The 26,104-nt window shown below is 42.0% G+C and overlaps 1 protein-coding gene across 2 annotated transcripts in view; it reads left to right on the top strand.

Moving 5' to 3' along the window:
• The window catches only part of LOC123961328 (glutamate receptor ionotropic, NMDA 2B), a 124,337-nt gene that overhangs the window by 7,586 nt on the left and 90,647 nt on the right, over positions 1–26,104 (top strand). For both annotated transcript variants that reach the window (XM_046036624.1, XM_046036614.1), the window contains exons 4-5: positions 2,636–2,766; positions 3,463–3,570. In XM_046036624.1, coding sequence (XP_045892580.1) covers positions 3,544–3,570 — 27 coding nt within the window. In that variant the 5' untranslated portion in view covers positions 2,636–2,766; positions 3,463–3,543. The remainder of the gene's footprint in view (positions 1–2,635; positions 2,767–3,462; positions 3,571–26,104) is intronic.

The following is a 26,104-nucleotide window of genomic DNA, read 5'->3' as shown; positions in this document are numbered from 1 at the left end:
GTGTGTGTGTGTGTGTGTGTGTGTATGTGAGTGTGCGTGTGGTCAAGGTTACAGCTACGTACCTGTGAAACCCACCTGGGACCTGCTCTCATAACCCAGGACCATTACCCTTTCTGCTTGGCGCTCTTGGCACACATGCGACCCCTGTAGCCTATCTACAGATGGGCACTTAAGCTCAGACAGTCTGTCAAAGCTGTCAAAGCTGCCACGCTGCAAAATGGACGTCTCTGACACGTGGCTCACTGCTGTCTTTTTTACTGTAATCATCACCAAAACTGTACATGTCAGTTTTTACGAACAGGTGAAACATGCTTCTCGCTGTAATATTATTGTTTTGACAGTGCGGCAGAGGAAGGCAGAAGCAAAATGGACGGGGATGTGAACATTATATCCCACTTACAGCTTGAAAACTGTAGTTGATACAGCTGATTTGAGAAGTGTTTTGCAGAGGATGCTGATAACGTTTTAAGCGATCCTTTAGAGCGTAGCTTAGTGGTAGAGTGAGCAATCGCTGTCCAAATTAACAGTTTGGACGATGGATACAGCTGAGCATTACTTCCATGCGAATATAAATGTGATTTGTTGGCGGGACACAATTGCATTCAGGATCATGAAAGACAAGTATATCTTTTTCAGCCTTTTCCAAATGAATTTACAGAGCCACCTTTGAAAGCGGCATCACATTTTCTGCATTGCTTAATTTATGTTCAAGCCAAAGGTGACATTGTAGTTAATGTTTTACACGGTTTGTTCCTTAGTGTAATTCTAAGAATTAAAGCGCACCCTCATTCTAAATGAATAATGTTTGTGTAACTATTGCCACCAAATTTTATTGAACAATAAATCAGTTGTGTTAGGTGATCGGGGCACTAACACATATTTCAAGGCTCCTGTCAATTTTTAGTGTCTGAAAACTCCTTGATGCCAGAAGCTTACGGGGAAAAAAGAAGTCTGCCAAAAAAATGGAGCTTAAGAGATTTCATAGGCATCGTGTTTGCAGTCGTCATTGATAAACAAGCCAGGAGAGGAGACAGCAGGGGCTAAGGAGATTCATAATCCTATCCCCTCTTCCTACTGATTCTCTCTCTGCCTCTCTTTCTCCCCATGTGCTACCTAATGAGACGACAATACAACTCCTGTGTCTGGCTCTGAGCATTGCATCTGCCTTAATGAAACCAGCAATAACACCCTATTAAATATTTTATCTTCAAATAACATTCGCTCTGTGCTGTCTAGGGATTTTTGCCTTCTAACGCAATGCTGCAAGTTTCAGCGTGCATCATCAGAAGTCAAACCTTAAACATGTAAAGATGATTTCAGCTCATGTAATCCAAAGTGTGGTGCGAGTTAAAGCTCAACACCTCAGATTCACATGTGTGCTATGCTGCGTGGCAAACTCGTCCATCATCTCTGTAAATGAGCGAATCCGTCTTGCTGAGCTCCATCTAAAGGCCCTAACTTTCTGCAGTGTGTGTGCCTGAATCCTGTTCAACCATTAGAGAGTGAGCAGGGAGCCTATGTGGGACGACTTAAAAAATACATCTTGATTTTTATTGGCAGCATATTCACTTCAAGCGAGCGGAATATGGGTCATGATCTGATATAAAAAGGCTATTCAATAATTCATCTGAGCTGATTAAGAGGACTTGTATGGACACAGACACTGTCCATGAGGAGTGATGGGAGTACACAGGGTGTGTAGAAAAGCAACATTGAGGCCCCTTTGTGGGATTATTATAAGCTAAGAAACAAGCTAAAGCAGCCTGGGTGTTTCAAGTGAGCAGCGTAGGCCCTCTTTGATGTTTTAATCTACTGTACGTTCACCCCTCTGTTTCACGTGTCGACTGTGAAGAGGCGCATGTACATGTGACGAGTGTGTTTGTCTGTGATTATATGTTGCTGTGAGTGTGTACATGTTGGGTGTGTTTATGTGAAGCCCATCAATCTATTAAATATGAAAAGTGCAATCTGTTACCCTGCAGAGACTGGTTTATTATTCATCAACATATTTCAATTAATCATTAATTTACCTAAAGTATGGCCCTCACTCTCCCCTTCAATTTAGACACTCGTGGGGTGTGTGTGTTCATGATATACGAGCTATGTATAATCTGGATTAATAGAAGCTATTTATTATTCTCCTGATCTTGTACATACTGTAGTTGGGGGGGGGGTTGTTGAGGATGAAGGCAGAGACAATTTAGTACTACAGTACATTTGGAGGAAATATATTATTTAGCACACTGGGTTGGACTCTCCTCAAATCAGACTGTTTTATCCACTGCAAAACTACACCAACACACAAATACACACACCCAGACATGGTTTACTAAAGGGAGTTGTAACATGCATTTAAACAAATTAAGGAGAGAGATGCATTGTTTTTATAGAACAGAAATGGCCTTCACAGTGGATTTGGATTGTAAACAATAATAGAGACAGAACGCTGTATTCAGAAAACCATTTTAAGCACAGAGCTGTGCATTTTATATTCCCCTCATTTAATCTTAATTTATTAATTCTAATGGGACCAGGTCAGAGGTCATGCACCATGCCAAAGCTCAGTATGGTTTTATTAGAGTCTAACTGACCTGCTTCTAACCCTCTGTCCTCCCTGTTCCCTCTGCAATAACAGACTGGCGGACGTCAGAAAAACAAGCGACGACCAAGGGAAGAACAGAAGTGAAGCCGTTCCTGTGGAGTACAATTACCTCAAAATTGCTGATTTACCCTCTTGACCTGTCGAGGATTTTACCTAAAACTGCTGTGAGTTCCCGGTGACAACGCCTTGTTCGCAATCAACACTGAAAGGATTACGATGGTGGAAAAGAGATATGAGATAAATGCTCAGCAGCGTCAACCTCATTTTTAATCTCACCTCTTCATTCACGAACATCTGTATTTGCTTCAACAAACCCCACACACCTAATGAGGTGTCCTGGTAGAGAGGTGTAATTCAATTAATCACGACGACTAAAACACATTTATTGTATAAAGTGCAGCTGGTGAGAGCAAATGAACCTGCTGGTGGAGTGACAGCCCACAAGTGAAAACTTCCCTTGACCATTCCAGTCTCCTTTTCTAAGTTAATTAAACTCATCTTTCTATTAATTGGCTAATGGTGTTGACAGGTGGTTTTCAGGTGATTAGTTCTGTGTCCTCACAGAAAAAAGAAATGCCCCTGAAATTTAATTCAGAGTTTCAAATGTATGTATTCATGTATGTGGACAGTAGAAAAAGGGTTGCAGGGAGCATTTTACTGGTTTCGTTGTGTTGAGAGCCTTTTTTCTGCATTATCTGCAACAGTCATAAATTCAACTGATACTCTTTTCAGTCTTATAATTATTACCTGCATTGCATTGTTGATTGCGTCGGACAGACCTGAGATTAAACTGTATTTTAAAATAGAGTAGCTGCTAACAATCAATGATCACATTGTCTTTTCTCTTGTGTTTATCGTAGTTCAGCCTCCCTCAGTCTGAGGCTATGAGAGGGAGAGAGGAGTCCCAGGCCGCACCATCATGCTACTTCTGAGACGCTGGGATGAGACTTTGGCTGGCGAAACACAAGGTAAGACAATGTTGATGCATTGGGCCTCTCTATAACTCTAGTTGTTCTTAGTTTTGTCGAGTTGTCCCTGAAGGAAGAGCTGAAACATTCCGCTCTTATCTCACCTGTGTGTGTGTGTGTGTGTGTGTGTGTGTGTGTGCGCGTCTGCAGCTTCCCTAAGTGTGCGCCTTTCCTAAAGCTCAGTGATGGATGGTCTAAAACTTCCGGAGGCGTTTTTTTGCTTTGTATCTCACGCCAGGTTTGCTCGCGGGTCAGGATAATGGTTCAAGGTGATGCCTACAGACGAATGGTTTAATCCTGGGTTTTTAGCACAGTGTGCACTTTGATCAGCAGCATGCGTCAGCGTGTGGATGTTCAACCTGACCCAGCCCTTATCGACTATTGGCTTCATTTGCATGGCTCTACGGGCATTGATCAGGCAATTAAAGGATTTGTTGAATAAGATTTGTGTGGCAGAAGTGTGTGTGACCATTTGGACGTGTTTGTGTATGCTGCTCATCAGCTGTGGTCATGCCCTATTGTTGTTTGGGGGTGTGTGTGTATGACATAGGGAGAGAGACAGTATGTTTTGTGTGACAAGATAAAAGAAGACACAATTCTTTCTCTGTACCAGAACCAAATTACACAGAGCAAAATGTATTGGCCACAAGGGCCCAATGAGAGGTCATTATCAAATCAGCACATTCCATCTTTTTCTCATACATTCATCTCCTCTGTGCTAAGCTTTTTGAAAAAAAAGCTCTTAAGTTGTTCAGTCTTTTTCTTTCTACCACCTTTCTTCCTCTCTCCTTCCCTTTGCCTCTCCTTTTTCCTCCTCTGCCTCCCTCATTCCCTTTTTCGCCTCTTCCCATGCACTATTAATCAGCCATGAAGTTTAAGAGACTGAGCCTCGGTGCAGAGGAGCAAGAGTGAGAAACGAAATTTCTTCTTCTTTTTTTTTGGGTGATGGGAGGCAGTGGTTGTTGTGTGTGAGCACACTACAAATGCTGCCCTTCCACAGTTACACCTCTTACTTTAAGCCACTGCCTTAGCCAGCAGCAGAGCGACAGTAATGAAGCGCTACGGCCTTCTGCTGTTAGCTGAAAGTCACACAGCTACCTCAGCTAATGCTGACGCTGCAGATTGTGTACTATTGCTTTACGTCATAAAAATTACCATATAGATGAATTAACAGTGACAGTGAATCTCATTAATGTCTCCACCTCACCTTCTTTGAATTTTTTTTTTGGCATTCATACTTATTGGTTTATTAGGCCTATTTTTCAAGTCCAGCAAGCTTTCTGCTGTTACATAAATTGGTTAGAAAATGCAATGGCTGGAATAATGGTTAAAATTAGGACATATTAGAATAATAATGTCTTTTTAAAAAGCTTTATCTCCAACCCTTGTGTACCTAACCTAAATGGGATTTTGGCCCCTCATTATATCCTCACTCCTCAGTGCCATTAATTAAGTCCAGCATGGCCTTTCACTCATTTTTCAGTCAAATCCATTTAACAACAGGCTCTTATTTAGATTGTGGGAGCTCATGTCACCATTCACATCCAAATGCAACAAAAAGCTGGTAGAACTAACTATATTGAGGCCACAATCTTTGATGTGTGAAATGTAGTATGAAATATTTAAGGATCATCTTTCTCCTGCCTGCTGATGTACGGAATGTAATTAACGGCAGTTTTCTGTATTGAAGTGTAACTGAGATAAATGAGCACCTCTTGTCTGTCTTCCTCTTATAGTGTTTTTTCTGGTGCTGCATTCTTCTGCTGAATAGGCCAGTATGTCTATGTGCTTATTCTGAGAGAACATTCACTATTGACACCATTCTTCTCTCTTTTATGCCCATTTGTTTTATGGAAAGGGAGTGGAAAGAGGAAGTTTTTTTTTCCTTTTCTTTTTTTTTTACTCAGACTGTGTCTTCCTAAATTAGAGCAAATTCAGGAGCCGGGGAGTTAGGAGGCTTTTGATGAAGAAAAGGACAGGAGAAAAGAAACAAGGAGAGTAAGGAAAGAGAGTGTTTTGGTAGTTGTTTCTGGGGACGTGGAGTAAAGGATAGAAAGAGTGCAGCTCTGTGTTTGTTTCTCAGGAAGACAATGACTTCTGATGTGCCTGTGCTGCATGTCTATTGTATTTTGTCACCATATGCAAAATTAGACCGCAGTGTGTGGGCTTATCTCATTAATTCAGTAACTCAGTCTTATTCAAAGAAACATTTAAACTTTTCAGCCACGGCAAACTCACCTGGGCACGTTTCTCTTTGCAGTGAATTCCAATCTTATTGCTTAACTATAGGCTTCACTGATTGTTCAGTTATCTTGTAATTGAGTAAACCTGTACGCGTGCGTAAGCAGGGTCTCTGGTGGTTATTTATCTCAGAGTAATGTTATCATTTAATATTAATTGAATTGAAGATCACGTGTTTTAGCTTGACCTGATAACACAGCAAAGATGTGTGTGGTGGCATCGATTGGGTTGCAAAACAGCAGATCAATACAAGCTTCACTCATCCTTGTCTCCAGTAGCGGAGCAGTAACATAAGTCACCTGGAAAACGGCCTGCAGATCCAATCATTAGCTGAGCATTGCACTTCTAACATTTGCTTTGGTGGCATCTGTTATTTTCTGGCACGTCCTCAGTTGCTGCTGTGAGGAGGCTTCAGGTGACGTCACTGTTTGTGCTCCAGTTGTTGGACAGATCTAATGCCGAAATGATTAATCAGTTAGTTGATTTGCAGGAATCGATTCATTAAATATCAACATGTACTGGTTCCAGCTTCTCAAATGGGAGGCATTGCTGCTTTTTCTCCCTTTTATTATTGTAAATTACATTTAGACTGTTTGTTGAACAAAACAACCAATCTGAAGATCTGAAGATGTCACCTTGCCTTGTGGCTTGAAAAATTCTGATGATACAAATTGTCCACCTTTAACAGGTGGGATAATCTCGCCATGGAGTTGATGAGTTAGCTGTGGGCTACAACAACCCATGTATTTTTAGCCTGTATTTGTTTATATTTAGGCAAATTGGCAGCATGAAACATTTGCAGATCTTGCTATTAGCAGTTCGTGTTTGCACTGTACCCATAGATGTACAGACAACTATCCCTGGATTATTATGACAATAAAGTAAACTTAACAATGTGATGATTCTAATCCAAGTGCTGGAGTTATAAGAAGCGTCCTTTTTCTATTGTTCTGTATCATGTCTGCGTTCAGATATGACTTATATATATATATATATATTGTGTGTGTGTTTTATTTGTATGTTTATATATGTGTGCATGAATTTCATTGTTTTTTAATATGTTACTATAGGTGAGTCAGGTCACTACGGGGTGGTGATGGCGCAATGGATAAGACACATACCTTTGGTGACCCATCCACCATTGTTTCCCTGAGCAAGACACTTAACCCCTAGTTGCTCCAGAGGCGTGCGACATCTGACCTAATTAGCAATTGTAAGTCGCTTTGGATAAAAGCGTCAGCTAAAATGAATAAATGTAAATGTGTAGGTATGTGAGCAGTTGTCTGGAAGAGCAGCTCTGACTTGTTGTTTTTCGGCTTCACCTAGAGGTTGTGTTGTTGAAGCGGGTGAATGATTTGTTTCAGGTTGGTGTATGCCACAGGTCAGCATCTTTCCGCAGCCACGCTTGACAGAAAACACTTGTGCTCGTGCCGAGAGGACTAACAATGCGGTGTCAGAGGGTTTTGCTGTATGGTTGGGAGAGAGGATGATTGCAGCCGGATGATAAACCAAACATATTATTTGTTCGTATATTGTGCAGCCATACAGTTGGAAGGGCAATGAAATCCATACAATACTGGGGCTAACAACAAAACAGAAAAACTTGTAATATTGTGTTATTCTGTATTGGCACAGATTGAATGTAGGTTTTAATACAACTCTGTACAAGTTACAGCAACTTGGTGCTGTCATCATTAATTTAAAGGCAAGTCCTCAGATCCAGCTTTAATTTGGAATAATAACACCTGTGTCATAATACATGATTAATGATATACTTGCAGAATTTGATTAATGTCTTGTTGTGCCGAAGCAGCAACTAAGTAATGCTGTTTAAACTTCTTTTTCTTCATCTCCGCTCCACCAAGCTACATTTTTCTTTCCCATTATGAAAGCTGTGCTGGACAATAAATCAGTCCATACCAGAAAAGGGATTACTTTCCCAGATACAGCCTTCTACCAGGAGTGAGCTATGCCCCCTGCTATGAGATTGCATGCCGGTGCATCATCAGCTGAGCCACACACACACAAAAAATCTCTAAAAGCCTGTTTGTGATGTTGCAAAGATGAAATGGTCAAGCATGGGCAGTGACCCTCGACCATCCCTGAGTGTGCATTCTACTGCGAGTAGAACTGGAGATGACTCGGACACGAGCCAGTGTCTCCCGGCACTGCTGCTATTGAAATGTCATAGCTAATGCTCAGCTTGCTTCAATTGCCTCAGCAAAGCAAAGCAAAGCAAACACCACAGCTGGCTCTACCCTGCATGCCACCTTGCAGGCTCTCAGCCTCAGCCTCAGCGTGTCCCAGCCTTTTGCTGTGGCTCTGTTTGCCAGTGGATGATATAAAGTTATTGATTGGGTTGTGTTAAGGAAAAATGCCCCCAGGGCTTTAGCAGAAGAACTCCCAATAGGGAGCTAATGCCTCTCTGAGGGACCTCATCCACGTACTGTCAAAGTCTGTGATATGTGGCAACCAGACTGCAGAGAGAGCAAGAGAGAGAAAGGGAGAAAGAGGAGGACAGAGAAGGGAAAATGGAGACGGTTGTATGTGCCAATCTGTCTCATATGCTGTAATATTTCTAACTAGGCAGACAGACAAAAGGAAGAGAGAGGAGATTGTGATAGGAGCTATTGTTAGGGACACAAACATAATAGGTTTGTCAAAGTCTGACTGATTAAACTCAATGCACCTGAATGCGATGCAGTTCTCATGCAATCGTTTAACCTCTTCTGTGTATTCAGTCGATTGTTCCTGTTTGCATCTCACATTGATTTCTGAAAGCCAGAACCAGACTTTCAGAAGCATTAAGAAACGCTGTAAGTGCTCCGACTGTTCAACTGTGAAAACTCCCGACAAACATTTCTTTGCAGATTTTGTACTTATGGCCTAATTGTGGATCCATTTCTACACACTGTCACTTGTGTCACTAATGAAAATGCTGGAAACAAAAACCTATAGATTAGTGAGTGTGGCACTGCGTCAGGTTTTTTTTTCCATAATATCTCACTTATCACTAGTGGGATTTTGATAAAACCTGGGGCAAAGATACAGCTCAATCACCCAGAGTATATTTGAAATGGCTTGTCACATTACCAGATCTACAAAAATAAAAACAAAAGTAGTGACATATGACATATTTGTTCCAGAGGTGGAAATGGGACAGTATAATTATGGGTGGCAACTTCCGTATTGTTGCCTTGTTTGGTCAATTTCCAGATATCTTCCAATAATCATTTCAGGCTTGTTTAATGGAAAATGAAAGGACTCTTTTTTGGGACACAGTAATAATGTCACTTCTGGTCTCCTGTCAGAATAATGAATGTAGCTGACTTGTGTTACTGTTTTCTGCCAGACAGCTAGCCAAAAACATCTTTGTTAACCTTTAGGTGCTAAATCCTTTGGACTCTTTTTTTCTGCAGCGCTGTCAGAAGTGTGTGTGCGTACACAAATGGAATAACAAGGGGATCGGTGCAGTATTGGAGGGTGATGGGGCAATAAGGGAAAGATGAGAGAGCAATGACATGGGTGTGAGAGAGGGGTGATGGTTGGCATACAAGAAAACTTTTGGAGGGTTGAGTTCAGGGTGTAAGTGTGTGTGTGTGTGTGTGTGTGTGTGTGTGTTGGTGATGGGGTGGTGTGTAAATAACACTAGAGGAGGACTGGGTGTTCAATTATGTTTCGGCCCTAGAATGTGGCACCTCGAAAGATAAGACAATTAGAACATGCTCACACAGCCAGACCCTGACGGCACCCTCATTAAGGATGTGTGTGTGTGTGTGTGAGAAAGAGAGCGAGAGAGAGAGAGAGAGAGAGAGAGAGAGAGAGAGAGAGACTCACTAGGCTTGACAGTGTCTTAAAACCAAGTTGATTGGACGAAACAAAGAGGTGCTTAAAGGCTTTTTAAAATTCAATCCATACAAAAAAACATATACATTTTATTTTCTCGTCGGACGGAGAGATAACAAACATAGCACACCCGAGAGAGACCTGGGAAAGGTTGAAAATACATGATTTGCACGTCGGCCCGCTGGGTCACCGAGATGCTCGATTAAACAAATAGTTAACAGTGTAATAAGAGTCAGTGGTGTGTAGAGTGGCAATCGGCCTTAAAAATGTTGGGGCTCATAGGTCTGTAGGATGTCTACAGTCCATATTAATTCTCAGAACTGAGCACTCAACGGAAGATTCAAGCTGCTGTGGCTTGTAAGGCTCTCATGCTTTGTAAATGTGACTATAAATCCTTCTAAGTCTTAGCTGTACAGCCAGTATTATGTGGTACAGTTTTGATCATAATGTTGATAGCGGAATTATGGAGGTGTGGTGATGATTGACAGGTCCCATCATATGACGATGTATGGAGGAATATATATTGGCAAGTGCTTGAAGCAACAAATGTATATGGCTTCAGTAGACCAAAGAACATGCTGTGGTAGTCAACCTTAACATTCCTACTGTATATAACCATATAAATTTAACAAGTAGAAGAATACTCCTTCTTGCACAAATTCATTCACTTGTGAATTCAAAACACATGACATCACATTTTTGTGAATTTCAACATGTGAAATTGCAGTGAGTTGCCTCTTTGCATGTAAAATAAATTCATGTGTGATAGACATTGCCGCATATTTACAGCAGCTGTAAAGTCTCATAGTTGAACCCATGTTCAAATATGGAGAAGAAAATAGCACTTGTCCCATGTTATGTGACGAGCTCTGTTTTGACACCAGGATAATAGTATATTTCATTTTAAGTCCACTGGAATAATATTATCTGTCATGACAAAATTGCCCTCTGACATTATCTGTGACTGCTGCCCAAGTGTCTGATATCTATTATGAAGTAGGGAAACCCTCAGGGCGACATAAGATACTGTCCTCGGTTGCACAGCGCAGCGTTAGTTCTCATCTACGTACCATGTTCTCCAGGTCAGTGTGTGTGGATGCACACATACTGTAATGGAAAAAGTACCAGGGGAAAAGGGAAAGGCAGTATGTGCATGTGTGGAGAGACTTTAAGGTAACACTTTAATCATAAATGAGCTTCCATATGTGTGTGTGAGTGTGTGTGTGTGTGTTTTCAGGTGCACTCGATGTGGTGTAAGTATAGCCAGCTGAGAAGATGTTTTGATTCTTATAATCTTAAAGTCTGCTGATGACTAAAGGAGCCACTTTTAAAATGCTAATTAAATTAAAGATAATTATTAAATCTAATTATATATCGACATGATTGGCACATACTTTTCTAGCCCTGTTTTGCTATGTCTCTCTCTATGTGTGTATGTTTTGTGAAGGGTCGGTTATGGCGATATGGATACTCTTTCATGGTTAATGCTGAGAGACACTGTCTGCATGTTCAGTACTTAACACTAAGGCCTTGTGTGCCTTATACGTAAATTGATTATTTGATGGTATGTGTATGCATCATTCAAATTGATGTGAATGTGTGTGTAAAAGTACGAAGTGGGTCAGTGCGCATGTCAACGCATGTACGTGCGTGTGCTTCTGTGTTGTTGTGTGTGGGTTCAGGCGTGCATGCACTTTCACTGTGGTGATTGAGAGTAAGCCAGACCTTAAAAACTCAATCATCGAGAGTGAGAAAAATGGCAGAGCACAGAAGGAAGCAAAAACACTTGCATTGATACACATACAAACAAACGTGCAATGATGTGCAAACACAGAGCGAAGTCCTACGTGCACTGCAGTGAGCCACTGAAAATAAATGCAGGATGAGGAAAGTAGAGATGCACTGTGCTTTTCTGTTTTCACCTCAATACAGAGCTCCTACTTTCCACTTGTCCCACTCTTGTAATCACTCTTTGCCTTTTTCTGTCCCTCCTGTTTCTTGTCCCTGTTCTCCCCTACTTTACTCTCCCAGCATCATCTTCATCATCTAATGCTGCCTGTCTCTCTCCTCTCTTTCCTGTCCTACTCTCTCCTCTCTCTCACACAGTTTTTTAATTAAAATCTCTCTGTATCAAGGGATTCTGTTATGGTGGTGATTTAAATGGAGGGGCTGACATAAACTTAACATTACTGTCAGACCAAAGCAAATTCCATCAGCCATAGTTAAATTTGCAGCGCTGGCCATTTGCCAAAAGGTTTTTTATTCTAGAGCCAATATCTATACCACCGCCTATCTGTCTTCTGTTTTTTCACTGATTCCCTCGTGCTATCTTTTTTATTCTTAGTGTATCCGGTCAGATGCAAGTATCATGAGGTGTAACTGCACACATACATGCAGACTAGAGCCGGACTGACACTGGATTTTTGAGGGTGATGCTGATATTGATATTAGCGGTGGGAATCTCTTAGCACCTCATGATTCGATTTGATTACGATTCAGAGGGCTGCGATGCAATTATAAAATGATTATTGATGCATCTTGATGCATAATTTTTTTTCTAGGAACTCTGGATAATTACTAAGCATGTAATTTGAGCATTAAAATCCAAAATAAACATCTAAGTAATGACATACAGCTGAGCTAATTAAAATTACTTCGTGACTAATTTAGCTAATGTTACATAACAGCCAAAAAACGTGCTATACAGATGTTAGCTAGTGCTAACTGCCTTCATTTGTCCAGCGGTTGGGGAAACAACAGATTTTTATTAACGGCCACACTGTGACCTACACTGCACGTTTACTAACAGAGAGAAACTTACTGCTAATATTTTTCTCTGCTAACTTTCACCGTCATGTTCTGCCATTCCCTTGCTCTCATTCGTGCTTAAAAAAAAAAAAAAGTTATCATTTATGCGCATTGAATGATTGTGTGACATTTTTAAGTTGGGTGGTTATTCACTCTTTTATGTGCATGCCACAGTCTGGGCGCTGAACTTCCGTGTGTTCCGCCTTTTGCGTTCCATCAACATTTTATTAACAATTAACATTTGAATAATCGATTTTTAGAAATTTGTTAATCAAGTCAGAATCTTCTACGTCTGCATCACGATCGATTTTTTTCTCCCACCCCCAATTGATATGTGAGAGCAAGGGTGTTGATCTCGATATACTCGCTTTTTAACAATGTGTAGTTGTAGAGAGGCGTCAGCGACGCAAAGGGCATTGTTCACATACTTGCCTGCGGACTTTCCGTGTACCTGGAGGATTAAATGTGAATCCACTAGAGGGCAGACCAGGGCCGGCTCATCCCTCGCCGACACCGGATCATCTTCCTGACAACCTCCGAATTTGCACAATGTAAACAAACCAAACATAGCAATGAGATGATCTCGGTAATTGCGGACTCCAGGAGTTATAAATGAATAAATATAAATAAATCCCCTTTTTTAAGTCTGCTGCTCAACAACTTCTTCATCTTTTACGTTTAATAGCGGTTGGCAAACCAACTGCATACCGCCACCACATGGGCTGGTGTGTGGAACAAAAGTTTTCTGCTGATCTGCCGGTCAGATCAACATACTGCCCCCATGTTCATGTGCTGAATTGCATCTTACGGACGCGTAGCGTTAATTTCTAGAGACGTCCACAACCTACGCTCCAGAGGAACGCAGGATACGCGTGGAAGCCATCCTGTGTACGCAAACGCGTAGTTAAAAGCAATATATTCAGGGCTTTAGCGGGAATAGTGAAAACTCCCCAAAAAGCCTGGAATTAAAAGTAATAATTTATCTGCAATTTTGAAATTTGAAGTTATAAGCATTGTAAGTAAACTATTAGTATTGATTCAATAAGTAGTTTGTCACACTTGTATCTAAAACTTGAAAGGTGCACATAGCTCAGTCCACTCCAGCCATAGGGTGGACAAAAATAGTTTGTGTCAAAACGCACTGACACCGATGCTGACTTTCCACCTTTGTCTTAAGCTCAGACTATAATAAGACCTAAAAAGCCTTAACAGAAATATTATGTTCTAAAACTTCATGGGGAAAACGTCACACAGTAAATACAGTATGTTGAATAGAGAGTGCTGAATCGTGTTGAGATTCAGACTTTGTTACACGTGGTATAAACCCATTACCCTAAGATTCAGGTATTGTACAGGCGTGACAATGGATATTTTAGAGGGGGAAGGGGACCTACAGATGCTGCATATGTGAGGGGCCCAGTTTTTGTGCTATGCTGCTATTTGAGGTTTAAAAGATCTATAAAAGTATATCTGCAAAGATTAGTTTTAACACTATGTATGCAAACTATGTAAAGGGGACACTGTTTGTAATTACCTCAAACATATCTTTGGCATTATACACTGTAATTTTTTACTTATAACTTATACGCTGAGGCTGAAATCAACCCATAATATCGGCCATGTTATATCGGTAGCGTCTGTAGCGTAGACAGACCTGCACATATGCTTGTCACGCACACACACTCGCACTGAGTTATATGCCCACAGTGCCAACCACCTTGCCGTGAGAAACGAGACCCCCTTGCCCCTACCTCCCATGACAGTTTGTACCACATCTCTCCCCGCCCCTCCTCCTCTACGGTGGACTCACTCTCTCTGGTGTATAGGAGCCTGTGGTCGGGTCTTCATAAATCAAGATGTTACCACCGGCGCTATAAGGCTACTTTTTAATTAAAACTGTGAATCAGTCGGCCCTGATTATGAATTGTACTCTGCTGCCACTGAATAAAATATACAAGGCTCACATCTTCTCCCCCTCTGACTCTTCTTCTCTCTGTCTCTCTCTGTCTGCTTCTCCCTCCCTCTCTCTCTCTTGTAGCTCGCTGTTCAATTTTCACTAGAAATTGAGAATGTCCACGGCAGGTCTTGGCCATGAACAGCTACTGAAGGTTGACATATTGTGAAATAGTTGAGGAGCTTAGCGGTTGCATAAATTTAATAACTCACTATGGAGGGTCTGGCGCCACTGGGGTCAACACCATTATATTACGCAAAAGAGCCAGGGGGACAGAAAAACTAAAGCTGCCAGGCCAGGGGCCCTGTTTACCACACTACCACTCCTTTAATTATGTCACAACAAGTGAAATATGTTGTTGTTGGGTTGGATGATCCTATCAAAGCAGAGAAGAGAGAGCAGTCAGTATTATGGGGGTTACAAGAGAAAGCTTTTGTCCACTGGACATATTGGATGAGCAGTGAATGCATCTGAGATAAACAACGGAAATGGCTTCTGTTTTTATGCCGTTCATGAAGACACAGAGTGCAAGAGAAGCAGCACAGACAGGAGTGGGAGCAGCTCTGCTTTTCTGCTTTTCTCTGTCAAAGGGCAGCCACAGCTGCAGCGCTATACTGTTAAATGAAATAAATAAAACCCAAATCTATGAATATATTTATATGTGAAACAGTGAGTCTTAAAAGCTTCTCTTAGGAGTACCACCAGGTTGAAGCTAAACAGCATGTCTCCTTCAAGGGACCCTATTACTAATTTATGACCTTTGCATGTCTTGCAAGTACAACAGACACCATCCTAAGGAGATACGGGGATGAGCCAAGCCTCAACGGAGCAGAAATTAGCCCAATGGAGTGCGGCATTGGAACTGGAACAGAGCGCGGGGCTGCCGCTGTTGTGCTGCCGCCTCAGCTTTCCTTTACATTATATCAGCAGGCGAGAGCAGGGAGGAAGGACTAACTGGAATTCAATCTTACAGCTTTGCACAAACAAACTCATGAATGATAATAGGTTGCTAATTGAAGGTACTGGAGCGATTCCCTCTGCTGACTGTGGCGCTGCAAATGGAGTCCTCCGGGTAGTCATAGCGACAGGCGCAGAGAGGCTCTGGAGGTCTCCTGACCTGAGCTGGAGTCAGATCATCTTTTACCACACTCCCCATAGTCAGAGCCACCATTTGGATACATTTGCATGCATGAATATTCATGAGTAAACTGTTTGCAGTTGGTGCGTCACTGAACTGTTTGAAAAGTTAGCTAAAGTGTAGGGTTGTCTCTATATGTCTACGTTTCAGATGCAAATATTCTGATGATTTTATTTGCTTGTCCATGTGACACAGCTAATTTAGGTTTTTATAATATTTATGTTTTATTTATTTAATTTTATTTTCTTTGTCTGACAGTCAATTGGCACAGTTAGGCATTTATTGTGTCCATGATTAGATTGTGTGTACTAGATGTGACACTCTCTACCTATATGTCTCACCATTATTTTATCTGTATTGATGCTATATACTGATGTGTGCTAAACTGTATTTCACCTCTTACTAGCATCTTAAAGCGATAAAGTGAAGTGACGTGGCAGCTGGCTTGCACAGTGGGAACTATGGTGCATGTCCTAAAAGCAGTCTCTTACTGAGTTTCTTGCCTGAAGATGTGTCCTTGAGCAAGACATTGAATCTCTACCAGCTGCAAGGTTGTGTCCGTGTAGCTGACCACTTGCGTTGACCTTGTTGTGGACGCCAGCAAGAGAAAAAGAAAGCGTTAACTAGTAACAGATGCTTTAAAAAGCAGCTTTTATCCAGGGGATAGTATATTATCAGCTCAAAGAGAACATGCTATCCAGCACCTCCAAGGCATTTTTATCTGTAGTATGTCTGGAGTAGACATCCTGTCATACAGTTCTCAGATTAGAAAGCAGACTTAGCTTTGTGGAGACCAGTTTTATACTGGTGCCACCCACAACACTTAGGTGTTCACCTGTGGCAGTGTGTTTGTTCCTGCCTGCTTCTATTCCTGCTGGATGTCTGCTGGTGAACTGGCCAGACTGACTAACTGTCTTTTTGTATATCTCAGTGGCTGCTGCCTGTCGAACGGGCAAACCTGCCCGTCTGTCCGTGTCTGTGTGTACTACTGCAGTGCTGCTTCTTCGGGGTGCATGTCTCTCTCAGGCTGAGCGCTGGGTGGGATTAAATCTGGGGGACATCCACTGGAGAAGCGCTCGTAGGTGTCATTATCCATGTTGGGAGTCTCATCATCCTCCCGCAGCGGAGAGGCGCTCGGCACTCCAGCCCGGCAAGGCTGCGAGAGAGACAGCCGTGACAGCCTGACGTCTGCAAGAAAATTGTGATGATCATGCTAAAAAACAACACCCGAAATAAAGGCTGTAGATGCAGCCTCTTTCTGCATGTGCATTATGGGTTCATATTAAAACCCACTAAAAAAGAGCAGTATCACAGCCTCAGATAGTAAAAATCATCCTCCGGCGGCTTCTAATCATAGCAGGTCCCGTGCAAGAATACCTGGAATTAATTGAAATGTGTAAAATTAGTAACAGAATTGATAACTGAAAATTAAAGTCATCAGTCAATATTCAGCCTAAGGGGAGTGGGAGGAGATAGCTTTCCCACCGTGTGTTTGCTGAGCTGGTATGAATTAGAGGGGTTTGTGAAAGATTACGGGTTGGTGATTTTACATAGAAATCACAGACTTTACTGAAATCTTTGTGGGGAATTAGGGCAAATAATTTAGCTGTGGACAATTATTATAAAATCTACTGAAAGTGGATAGAGATGACACTTTTGTGTAAAAGTTGCTTAAAATTTATTTAGTTTTCCTGTATACACCCCTTTACCACCTTATCCTCTTCCTTTTGCAGTGTTAGTGATGTGTGCATTGTACTGGCAGACACAGTAGACGCAGTACAGTAGAGGATTAGACCATGTTTTTGCTTAAGCATATTTCAGGGCTTGGGTTTTGATGTATCCAAGCACACGCATGAAATGTTGATTTCCCCTTGAAGAGGCATATTGTGAGCATGCAGCCACACTGTATATCAATATCTTCTCTTAAGAAACCGATCCTGCACAACATCCACTCGAGATTATTTCCCTCCACAACGCCGTGGTGCTGATACCTTGCTATACAACCTTGTTGTTTCTCACTAATACACACACATAAACACACCCAGCCCCACAAAGAAAAAAAAGAAAAAACTAATCCAAAAAGGCAGAATCCTGGTGCCAAAAATAACCACTTGGAATGAGATGGATAGAGGAGGACAGATTATTGTGGCTCTAATCTGTGAAAAGCTGACAATAAAACACATTTAAAGTGATTACAGCGCCGTTATTGGCATGGGGGTCACTCAATGCACTGTACTCTTCCTATCCCTAGCTTTACCTTTACAAAAGACAATGTAGTCTGATGCATAACTCCACACGTTTATAAACACTCCTGTAAAGGTCTTTCACAATGACGCATGGACTGAAGCACTAATGTTGATGCAAGGAAGATGAGGAGAGAAAACACAGGTAGATCAAGTGAGGCGGAAAGGAAGTAAGAGAACAGAAAGAAAAGTATGTATGGATGAGGAAAAGACTAGCGTGGAGAGAGGCATTTCGGAGCTGAAGCCACAAATCATGGAGAAGATTAAGCATCTCTTCTGCAAGGCGGAGAAGGTGTAAATAGAAATGTGTCCCTGGGAGAGATCCTACAGACCAAGTGCTTATCTCCCTGAGTGTTGTCAAAACACATTTGTCAATCTGAAGTGTTTAAAGTGTCTTTGTGTCTATAGGAGACTTGATTTGCAAAAATAAACAGCTGATGGTAGATAGCTGGATAGCAACAAGCATGCATACTTACAAAGCCTACACACATATACACACCCACACATACATACACACAAGACCTGAGACTAGACAAACCTGTTTTCACTCTGGTGCAACCCCTAGCTTGATGGAAGTGTGTTGACGAGCAAGTTGAACGTGCATTATCCCTGTGTCTGACTTCCTCAGCTGCAGGACCAGCACATCATCAAACAGCTGCAGGCAGTTTTACCCGTTCAACAGCTGCCACATCACAGGAAACCATGAGAAAATGCTTCACATTGTGAGTGTGTCTGCCCAGTAAATTAGCCAAGTGAGTCTGGGGCTCTGGCGACGCCTTACTCTGTCCCTTACACTGTAATGTGTCCTGTGGGAGTATACTTGGACGGGATGTGGACTAACTGGGCAGCTCTGTGACCTGGACACTGCCAGGAACAGCTGCCGGGAGCTTGGGCAGCAGGTCTGCATTGTGTTTATTCAATTGGGCACAATATTTAACGTCAAATGTGTTGTTTGCGAGCTGGGAAGCTGGCAGCAGTGTTGCCCCACAACTTCCAGAAGAGTTGCACCAGTGACTGTCCAGGACTACACCTCACATGTGCAGTAACCCAGGTTTGCCCATTTTGCTGCCCCTCCAATGTAAATTTGTCTGGGTCAGAGCTGCCTTACAGCATGACTGAGATCTTTGAGAAAGCTGGGATGAACCACATAGTGGGTAGTTGTAAAAGGCCCTTGTTAAACTCCCTTCAAAGCAGTTTTGAGTGGTTTAGCATTTACATGATTTCCCTGCTTCTTGTGTAGAGTCATACAGAACTTTGGCTGGAGGCCAGATAGATTGTTATGATCCTCCCAATTTTATTAATTAATTAAGGACAGCCACTACATAGTGTCTTGTAACTGGGGAAAGTAGCATGATTTATCTAAGGGCTTTCCTTAAATTGCATCCAGTACAAGATCCACAGGCTGTTAAGACCTCGGCTTTATGCCAGTCAGCATGGATCAAATTCAGCTTGTCATATTAAGTCCATTCCTAACCGATGTTTTTGTAAATTTCAGGAATCATTATGCATTTAATAATGGTTTTATAAATGCACCCACTGCCTGCCCCAGCCTTCTGTTCTGTTGGCATCTTCCTGCACACTGCTCTCTGTGATGGAACTACAGGTTCTTTGGTTCCCCAATAAAACTTCAACAGACTGAAAGATCCTTTATTACCTTTATTAATCTTTGCCTGTTATCACATAATTTTAATCAATTGCATCATTTAAATAAATACAGGTGCTCAATTAGAATTAAGTTGACCACAAAGTTGCAAAGACAATATTGTAATAGCAGGAGTACTCATTTCAGTTAATTGACTTAATCTCAGAACATGGCACAATATTGAACAGAAAACCATCAAAATCACGCACCATAACTTCATGTCAGAGTTTTCACCTCTGTGTTTATGTAATGTGCAGCTTTCTGTAGGATTTACCATTGTAACTGTAACTTCTTTATCCAATCTGCACATACATTTATACAGCTCCCCTGTCACCACCAACATTTGAGTCCCTTAAAGCTGATGAACATATGTCTGTTACCATCAAATCTTGGCAATCATATGAACATTGTCATGGCATCATTTTAAGCAAATGCAAATCCCTGCATACTGCTCTTTTCATAAGTACACCCTATGAAATTTGAAGTAACAAAACATTCAAATTGATTTAAAAATTGCTATATGTAGTATGTGCATAAATAAATAGAGGAAACAAATTAAAAACAATTTAAAATCAATAATTTGTTCCAGAGGATGCCTGAAGTGCATTTTGTTCTTGTGTCAGACTGAATTGGAAAATATAGACCTGTGGATAATATTGATAAGCGGTTGAGCGGGACTCTTTCATCGGGGCCGCAGTAGCTGGAGGGGAAGTTTCATCTTGTCCAGACAAAAATGGCTTAACATAACATGGGCCGACTCTCTCGATGGGCCATCAGAGGATGCAGAGGGAGTTTTGGGAGCTCACGCAGGACTCTTCCTGTTCATCATGGATTGAGCAGAACTGTAGAGCTGCGCTGGACTGGAGGTTACAACACTGCTCATCAGGTTACACACACACTCAACTTATAAATAAAGTAAGAAATGTGTGCAGAGGCGTAATCACGGGAAGTGACCGTGCCCCACGCTGCTTCTCTCCTGCCATAATTATTCCATATACTGTATAACAAATGTCTGTATGTCTAATTATCCATCGCTCCAACTGCACACATTCATTTTATGATCAACCAGAAAGTACACTAAATGTCTTCTGTCCATGAGGGGTTTTTCCACTTCCGTCTGCTTTAGCTGCTTACAGCTTTTTACATTTCAACAACAGCCAAATTTAAAGCCATAAAAAGAGAACCAACCCTATAAATAATTTTTAATAGAGACTTGAAGGTTTGTTTCAGTTTAGGCCCTGGGTAGTCTGTTCCCATCCTCCCGCACACCACGGCACCACAAGTTGTGTGTATGTGATCAGCCGCCCCCACGTCTCGCTGCTGTGCGGTCAAAGAGGTTGTCCAGGTAACGTTTTCTTTCATCACCTGTCTGCACTTGTTCTGGGTCAGGACGAGGGGCCACCTGAGGGTTTAGCCTTGAACCATAAAGAAACGCACAGTGTGGTGCCAAACAACTCAACATTAGATTGTAGCTGTAGCAAAATAGTCACTATTTAGAGTCTTTTCAGTGTTTCTCCCTGCAGAATGCTAAAAGCCACGGATGAGGTTTCTCTTCCTCATCTTTTCATTTCTTATAATGAAATCACAAGCTAGCACTGACAAAAGAATTATACTCATAAGTAGCCTCAGGTGTGCGTGGGTTTTACGTAACGGGCAATTTTTCAAACTCCTGGTACTTATTCAGCTGCTGCTGCTTCTGATACGTGAACCTCTCATCGTGACATTCCCATTTCAATTAAAAGGAGAAATGAAGCCAATACAGCACGCCTGACTTAGCGGTTAAGATAATGTACTTGCACCATAAACGGGTTGCAGTCATCCAGAGAGATATAGAGAGATTGTCTTTCCGTGCCATCTTCTGCTGTCCTCCTAAATATCAAACCAGGCGATAAATGTGAAAAATTGTCAGTCCTTTGTCCTCCAGTTTTCATGCAAATAACACCATCGACAAACCTGACACTTACCACATAATGAGAAGAGGGCGATGAGAGAGTGTGAGCGCAAGAGAGATAAGTGGGAGAATTGAGAGGAAGCATTGTTCGAAAGAGACAAAATGATAAAACAGAGAAAGAGATAAAGAGAGTTGAAATGAAGGAAAGAGAAAGAGGGAATCGGGGAGGAAGAGAGCGATGGGCGCTTCACAGTCCTCTCTTTCTGGAAATAGACACCATTATGGCAGTCGATTGGTCCTGGAGCCTCAGTGAACATGTGATTGCAAAGCCTGGCTGGTCTGCTTCGGTGAGGGGGCTGGTGAGTGGCTGCTTCAGAACATCATGTACAGACACAGGTCCAAACACATAATCTCACACACACACACACACACACACACACACACACACACACACACACACACACACACACACACACACACACACACCACCTTCCACCTCCACAGCAGGCTGCACAGACAGGCTGCATGAATATTTATCAGAGCAGTGTATAATGAGTTCACACATTGGACCAGCAATTCTTTCATATTCTCATGAATCGTACGTTTGACAGCGTTTCTGGTATCCAGCTGATTTCTCCGCTCGTCAGTATGCGGCGTGGTGACCTGCACTGTGGCCTGGTCACATCCCCAGGGCAGAAGGGACTCGCCTTCTTAAAATGCTACCATAGACTGAAAAATGTTTTTTTAAATATTGTCATGTGCCGCCCGCCGTTGGATCAATATCAAATCAAAGACATCTCATCGCTAAAGATTAGTGCTAAGGTTACATTTTTCTGCTGGCTTTCATTCGAACAAAAAACATAAATGTCAGTTCTAAAAATGGATTAGCGAGAGCAAGCCGCTGCTAGTGTTGTTCACAACCTTTCAAACCAAATTCATCAACTGCACACACACACACACTACTGCCCACAAGCGCACAAACCATTCTCGGCAGTAATACTTCCTGTCCTGTGCGGATTTATTACTGTGAGAGCAGAATATGTTTGTGATTGGAACGGACTGCTGTTCAGTCTCATATATTCAACACAACACTTGAACAAATATGGTGCCTGTTTGTTCGCCTGTAAGACCGGACAAGGTATTTTGATTGACTGGAAAGCCAATTTTTCCTGATTGTGTATATGTGTGTGTGTGTGCAGCTAGTGTTTGTTTGACCACACTGTGACCTGCCCTCTAATAGTCGGTCTGCATTTGACACATGCAGAGATTCGCTGCAAGTTATAATTGTATGATTTATAGCTGACAAAAGAGAGGGGAGCCAATTACAGACCTGTAATGTCTGCGTCATGCCTCATATCCCCTGCTCTGTCAACTTTCCACTACAGCAATATGAGCCATCTCTGACGTTCATTAATGACTATTACCCTGTTTATTGTCCATTTGGGCCCCCTTAGTACCTGGTTTTGTTTGGTTTGGTTGGGGTGGGTAACTACCTGAAACACTGTATTCGCACCTAATTGGCCGATGCCTCGTTGCGTCTGTACAGTAGCAGAGGCTGAAGCAGTCATAACCAGCAGGTAATAGGGACTGGAGTACTAAAAGAAATGTACTCTCCTTAATCCCACTGTACTGGTAAGAATATTTTGAACGTAGCTTCATATCCTTTAATTAAGAGTATGTTTTACCAGGTCAGTCTTGACAGATTGCTTTGCCGCTATGTGATGAGTACTATATATGGTTTGAAAATTTGCTAGTCACCAACATTCACTCATAAAAATCTTTCGAGATGTGTTAGTAGGAATTTATGTGCGTTTACCACAATGTCCAAATCAGGTCCTAGTTGGCACAAACACAGGGAAACAGTGTGTTTCAGTGTTTCTCATGCAGTGTGTACATGCATCAAAAACTTTATCAATCTTCCGATTACTTGTATTGTTTGAAATGTCAGCAAATAGCAAAGAATTCCTATCACATCAGAGCCCATGGTGACGTCCTAAAGACCCTTAAATCATGGTTTCTTAGTCAGTTTCATAAAATGAGTGATGGGGTCCGACATGACCACATGCTTTTTTTTCTGCTTAGTTGCAGAAATGTGAAGTGATGTACTTCCATGCAATAATCAGAATTTCTAAACATGTGATGATCATTGGTGGGTTGTTTGCTTATGTTGCTAGGCCACTGTCAATCAAACCTGATCAAACGACACCCACACAGTCCTGATGAAACAGATTAGCGGAGTATTCCAATGTTTAATAAATGCAAATAATGCTCTTAATAAATACCTAAGTATACCTTTTCCGAACTTTATCTTAAATTGTGGCTTATTAAGTCATGCATTAAAGAGAAATGCTCATAAAAAATTACAGGGGCTATAAAATGTTTTGTCCGACCAACTGGCCAAAATCTAAAGACACTCAGTTGAGCCGGAAACCGGGAAATATTTACAAGCTGTCAGAAGTTCAAGTCAGAAATGATATAAATGATGATTCGATTATCAAAATAGTTTGTTTCCTATTGATCAATCTATTGATTAAACAACTATTCATTTAAGATCTTGATAACATGAATATGTCTCATATATTTTAAATAAATCACCTATGATGTACAAAATAAATAAAATATGTTCTGGAAATAAACCGTTCTTCTGCAAATGAAAAAAAGTGTTTTGTGTCCCACTTTTTATTAAATGTAAACACACACTTTTCCATTGTTAAATATGTTTGTGCATGTAAATCCAGCCCCACCCAACATCCAAACAAAAAAGGTTGTAGGAAAAGTAGAAAAGTGTCTGTAGGGATTTGGACCTGAGGGTTTGTGGTCTTGTACAGGCTATCTGCGGTCCACTTGTGTGTAACAGATATGGCTGCTGTGTGCGCTGGTGTGGCTAATGGAGCAAATGGTGGGTGAGACGCGAGAGCTGGCTGACGGGGAAATGGGGTCATTTAGTGTCATAACCTCGCTCGCGTAATCTACAGTTTAATACACGGCTTTTGTGTTTCTTTATGAGACATGCTTTGACTCACTGTGGGACTTTTTAATGGCCTCATCTTTCTGAATGATCATTGGAGTTACACAGTGCGTTGGCTAATATAATCTGTACCCCGGGGTGTGTGAGTGTGTGTGTGTTGTGCCGGTGTGTGTGTGTGCACGGCTGCAGGCTACTGTGTGTAACCAGAAGAGTGAGGGAGATGGCGAGTTTATTGTGAGTATGTGTGAAAGAGAGTGGCTTTTTCCGTGTGTGTGTGCGTGTGTGTATTCACGTGTAAAATGTGTCAGAGGTCTGTGTGCTAATCTATGCGTGAGAGGAATTGCTGTGTAAAAAAGGATTCACAGCAGAGTGAGCGGTACGCCGGACTACACCGCTGCATTTACATGATCAATGTTTATTGCAAAATATGTGTGTGTGTATGTGTGTGTGTGTGTGTATCTCTGTGTCCATCAACTGTGTCTGTATGTGTGTAGGCCTATTTTAATTGTTGCCATGGAAACAGAGTGCTGCCAAAGAAGTCCAGATTCAAAGAGGGCATCTCTCTCTCTCTGTCTGTCTCTCTCCTCCTCTCTGTCTTTCTTCCTGTTCCTCGTCTTCTCTTCCATCCCTCTTTCTTGCCTTTTCTGCCGCTTTCTTTCATCTTTCTTGCGTCTCTCTCTCTTGTTCCCTCCCTCCCCATCCCTCCTCCCTTCTCTATCTCCTCTTGCCTCTTATCGTCCCTCCCTCATTCCTACTCTCCCACCTCTCTATCCTTCCTGGAGAGTGGTGTGCAATTGACTATTAACACAGGGACCTGTAATTAGAGCTGACGAACCTCCAGCAATTAGTTTTCCCTAAAGAAGTTGTTCTGTCATCTCTGCGTACATCCCTTTATCCCTCTCTCAATCTCCTACTTGCTTGTTTCTTCCTCTCTGTCATTTCCTGTCTTATTAGCTGTCAGCTTCACAGGGTGGTTATTGTTTTAGTGTTTTTGTTCCTCTTTGTACCTTCCATCTTCCTTGTTAAAGGCAGTCATGTATGAGATATACACACAATACACCACTCAGAATAAGTTTATGAGCAACAACACCCCCACTGTCCTGGGTATCTCTGCCCACAAAACCAAAGTGATCTGAACATCTATTCCCACCGACTGTACACCTACACAGACTATATGCTGAGAAACCCAAGAGGACACATGCCCTCCCACACACAGAGATGTAAACATACAGAGAACACACACATCTTTGTCAGAAAGGTTCTTTTTCATGTCTGCCTTTATCTCCAGCTGTGTTGCTGCTGTCCCACCTTGTTGCTGTCATCTCCTTTCTCCTCTTGTGCTCTTGTCTTCTCTGGATCTTGCTCATTTCCCCTCTCCCCCTTTTATTTTTGACTGGGCTCGCAAGGCCCTTCCTTCCCTCTGCATCCGCATTAATGAAAAGCTCCATTAATAAGCACAGAGAAGAGGGGGTCGGAGAGTTAGAGAGATATGGTCAAGTAGAGCATGGATGGGAGGTGGAAGGACAGACCGCAAACGGCTTTGAGTGTTAAACTAGGCCAATAGGGGTTGAGGGAGGAGGAGCGGGTATCATATCAAAGCCTTGTGAGTTGCTCCGAGCGCCTCTGCCGTCAATCACGTAATCAATTTCGGCGTCAGTCAGTTTGTCTGCGTCTCGGGTCGGTATGTCACTCATCTCGCTCCAGACAGTTTGTCAGTCAGTCGGACTTGGCGTGGAGCTGAGTTTTCCTCCATCTGCCCTCTCACTCTCGTTTGCATTCCCTGTACGACTTCGCTCTTGCCTA

This window comes from Micropterus dolomieu, linkage group LG02 (genome assembly GCF_021292245.1).
Source record: "Micropterus dolomieu isolate WLL.071019.BEF.003 ecotype Adirondacks linkage group LG02, ASM2129224v1, whole genome shotgun sequence".
Classification (NCBI taxonomy): Eukaryota; Metazoa; Chordata; class Actinopteri; order Centrarchiformes; family Centrarchidae; genus Micropterus; species Micropterus dolomieu.
This window is presented reverse-complemented; position numbering and strand designations above follow the sequence as displayed.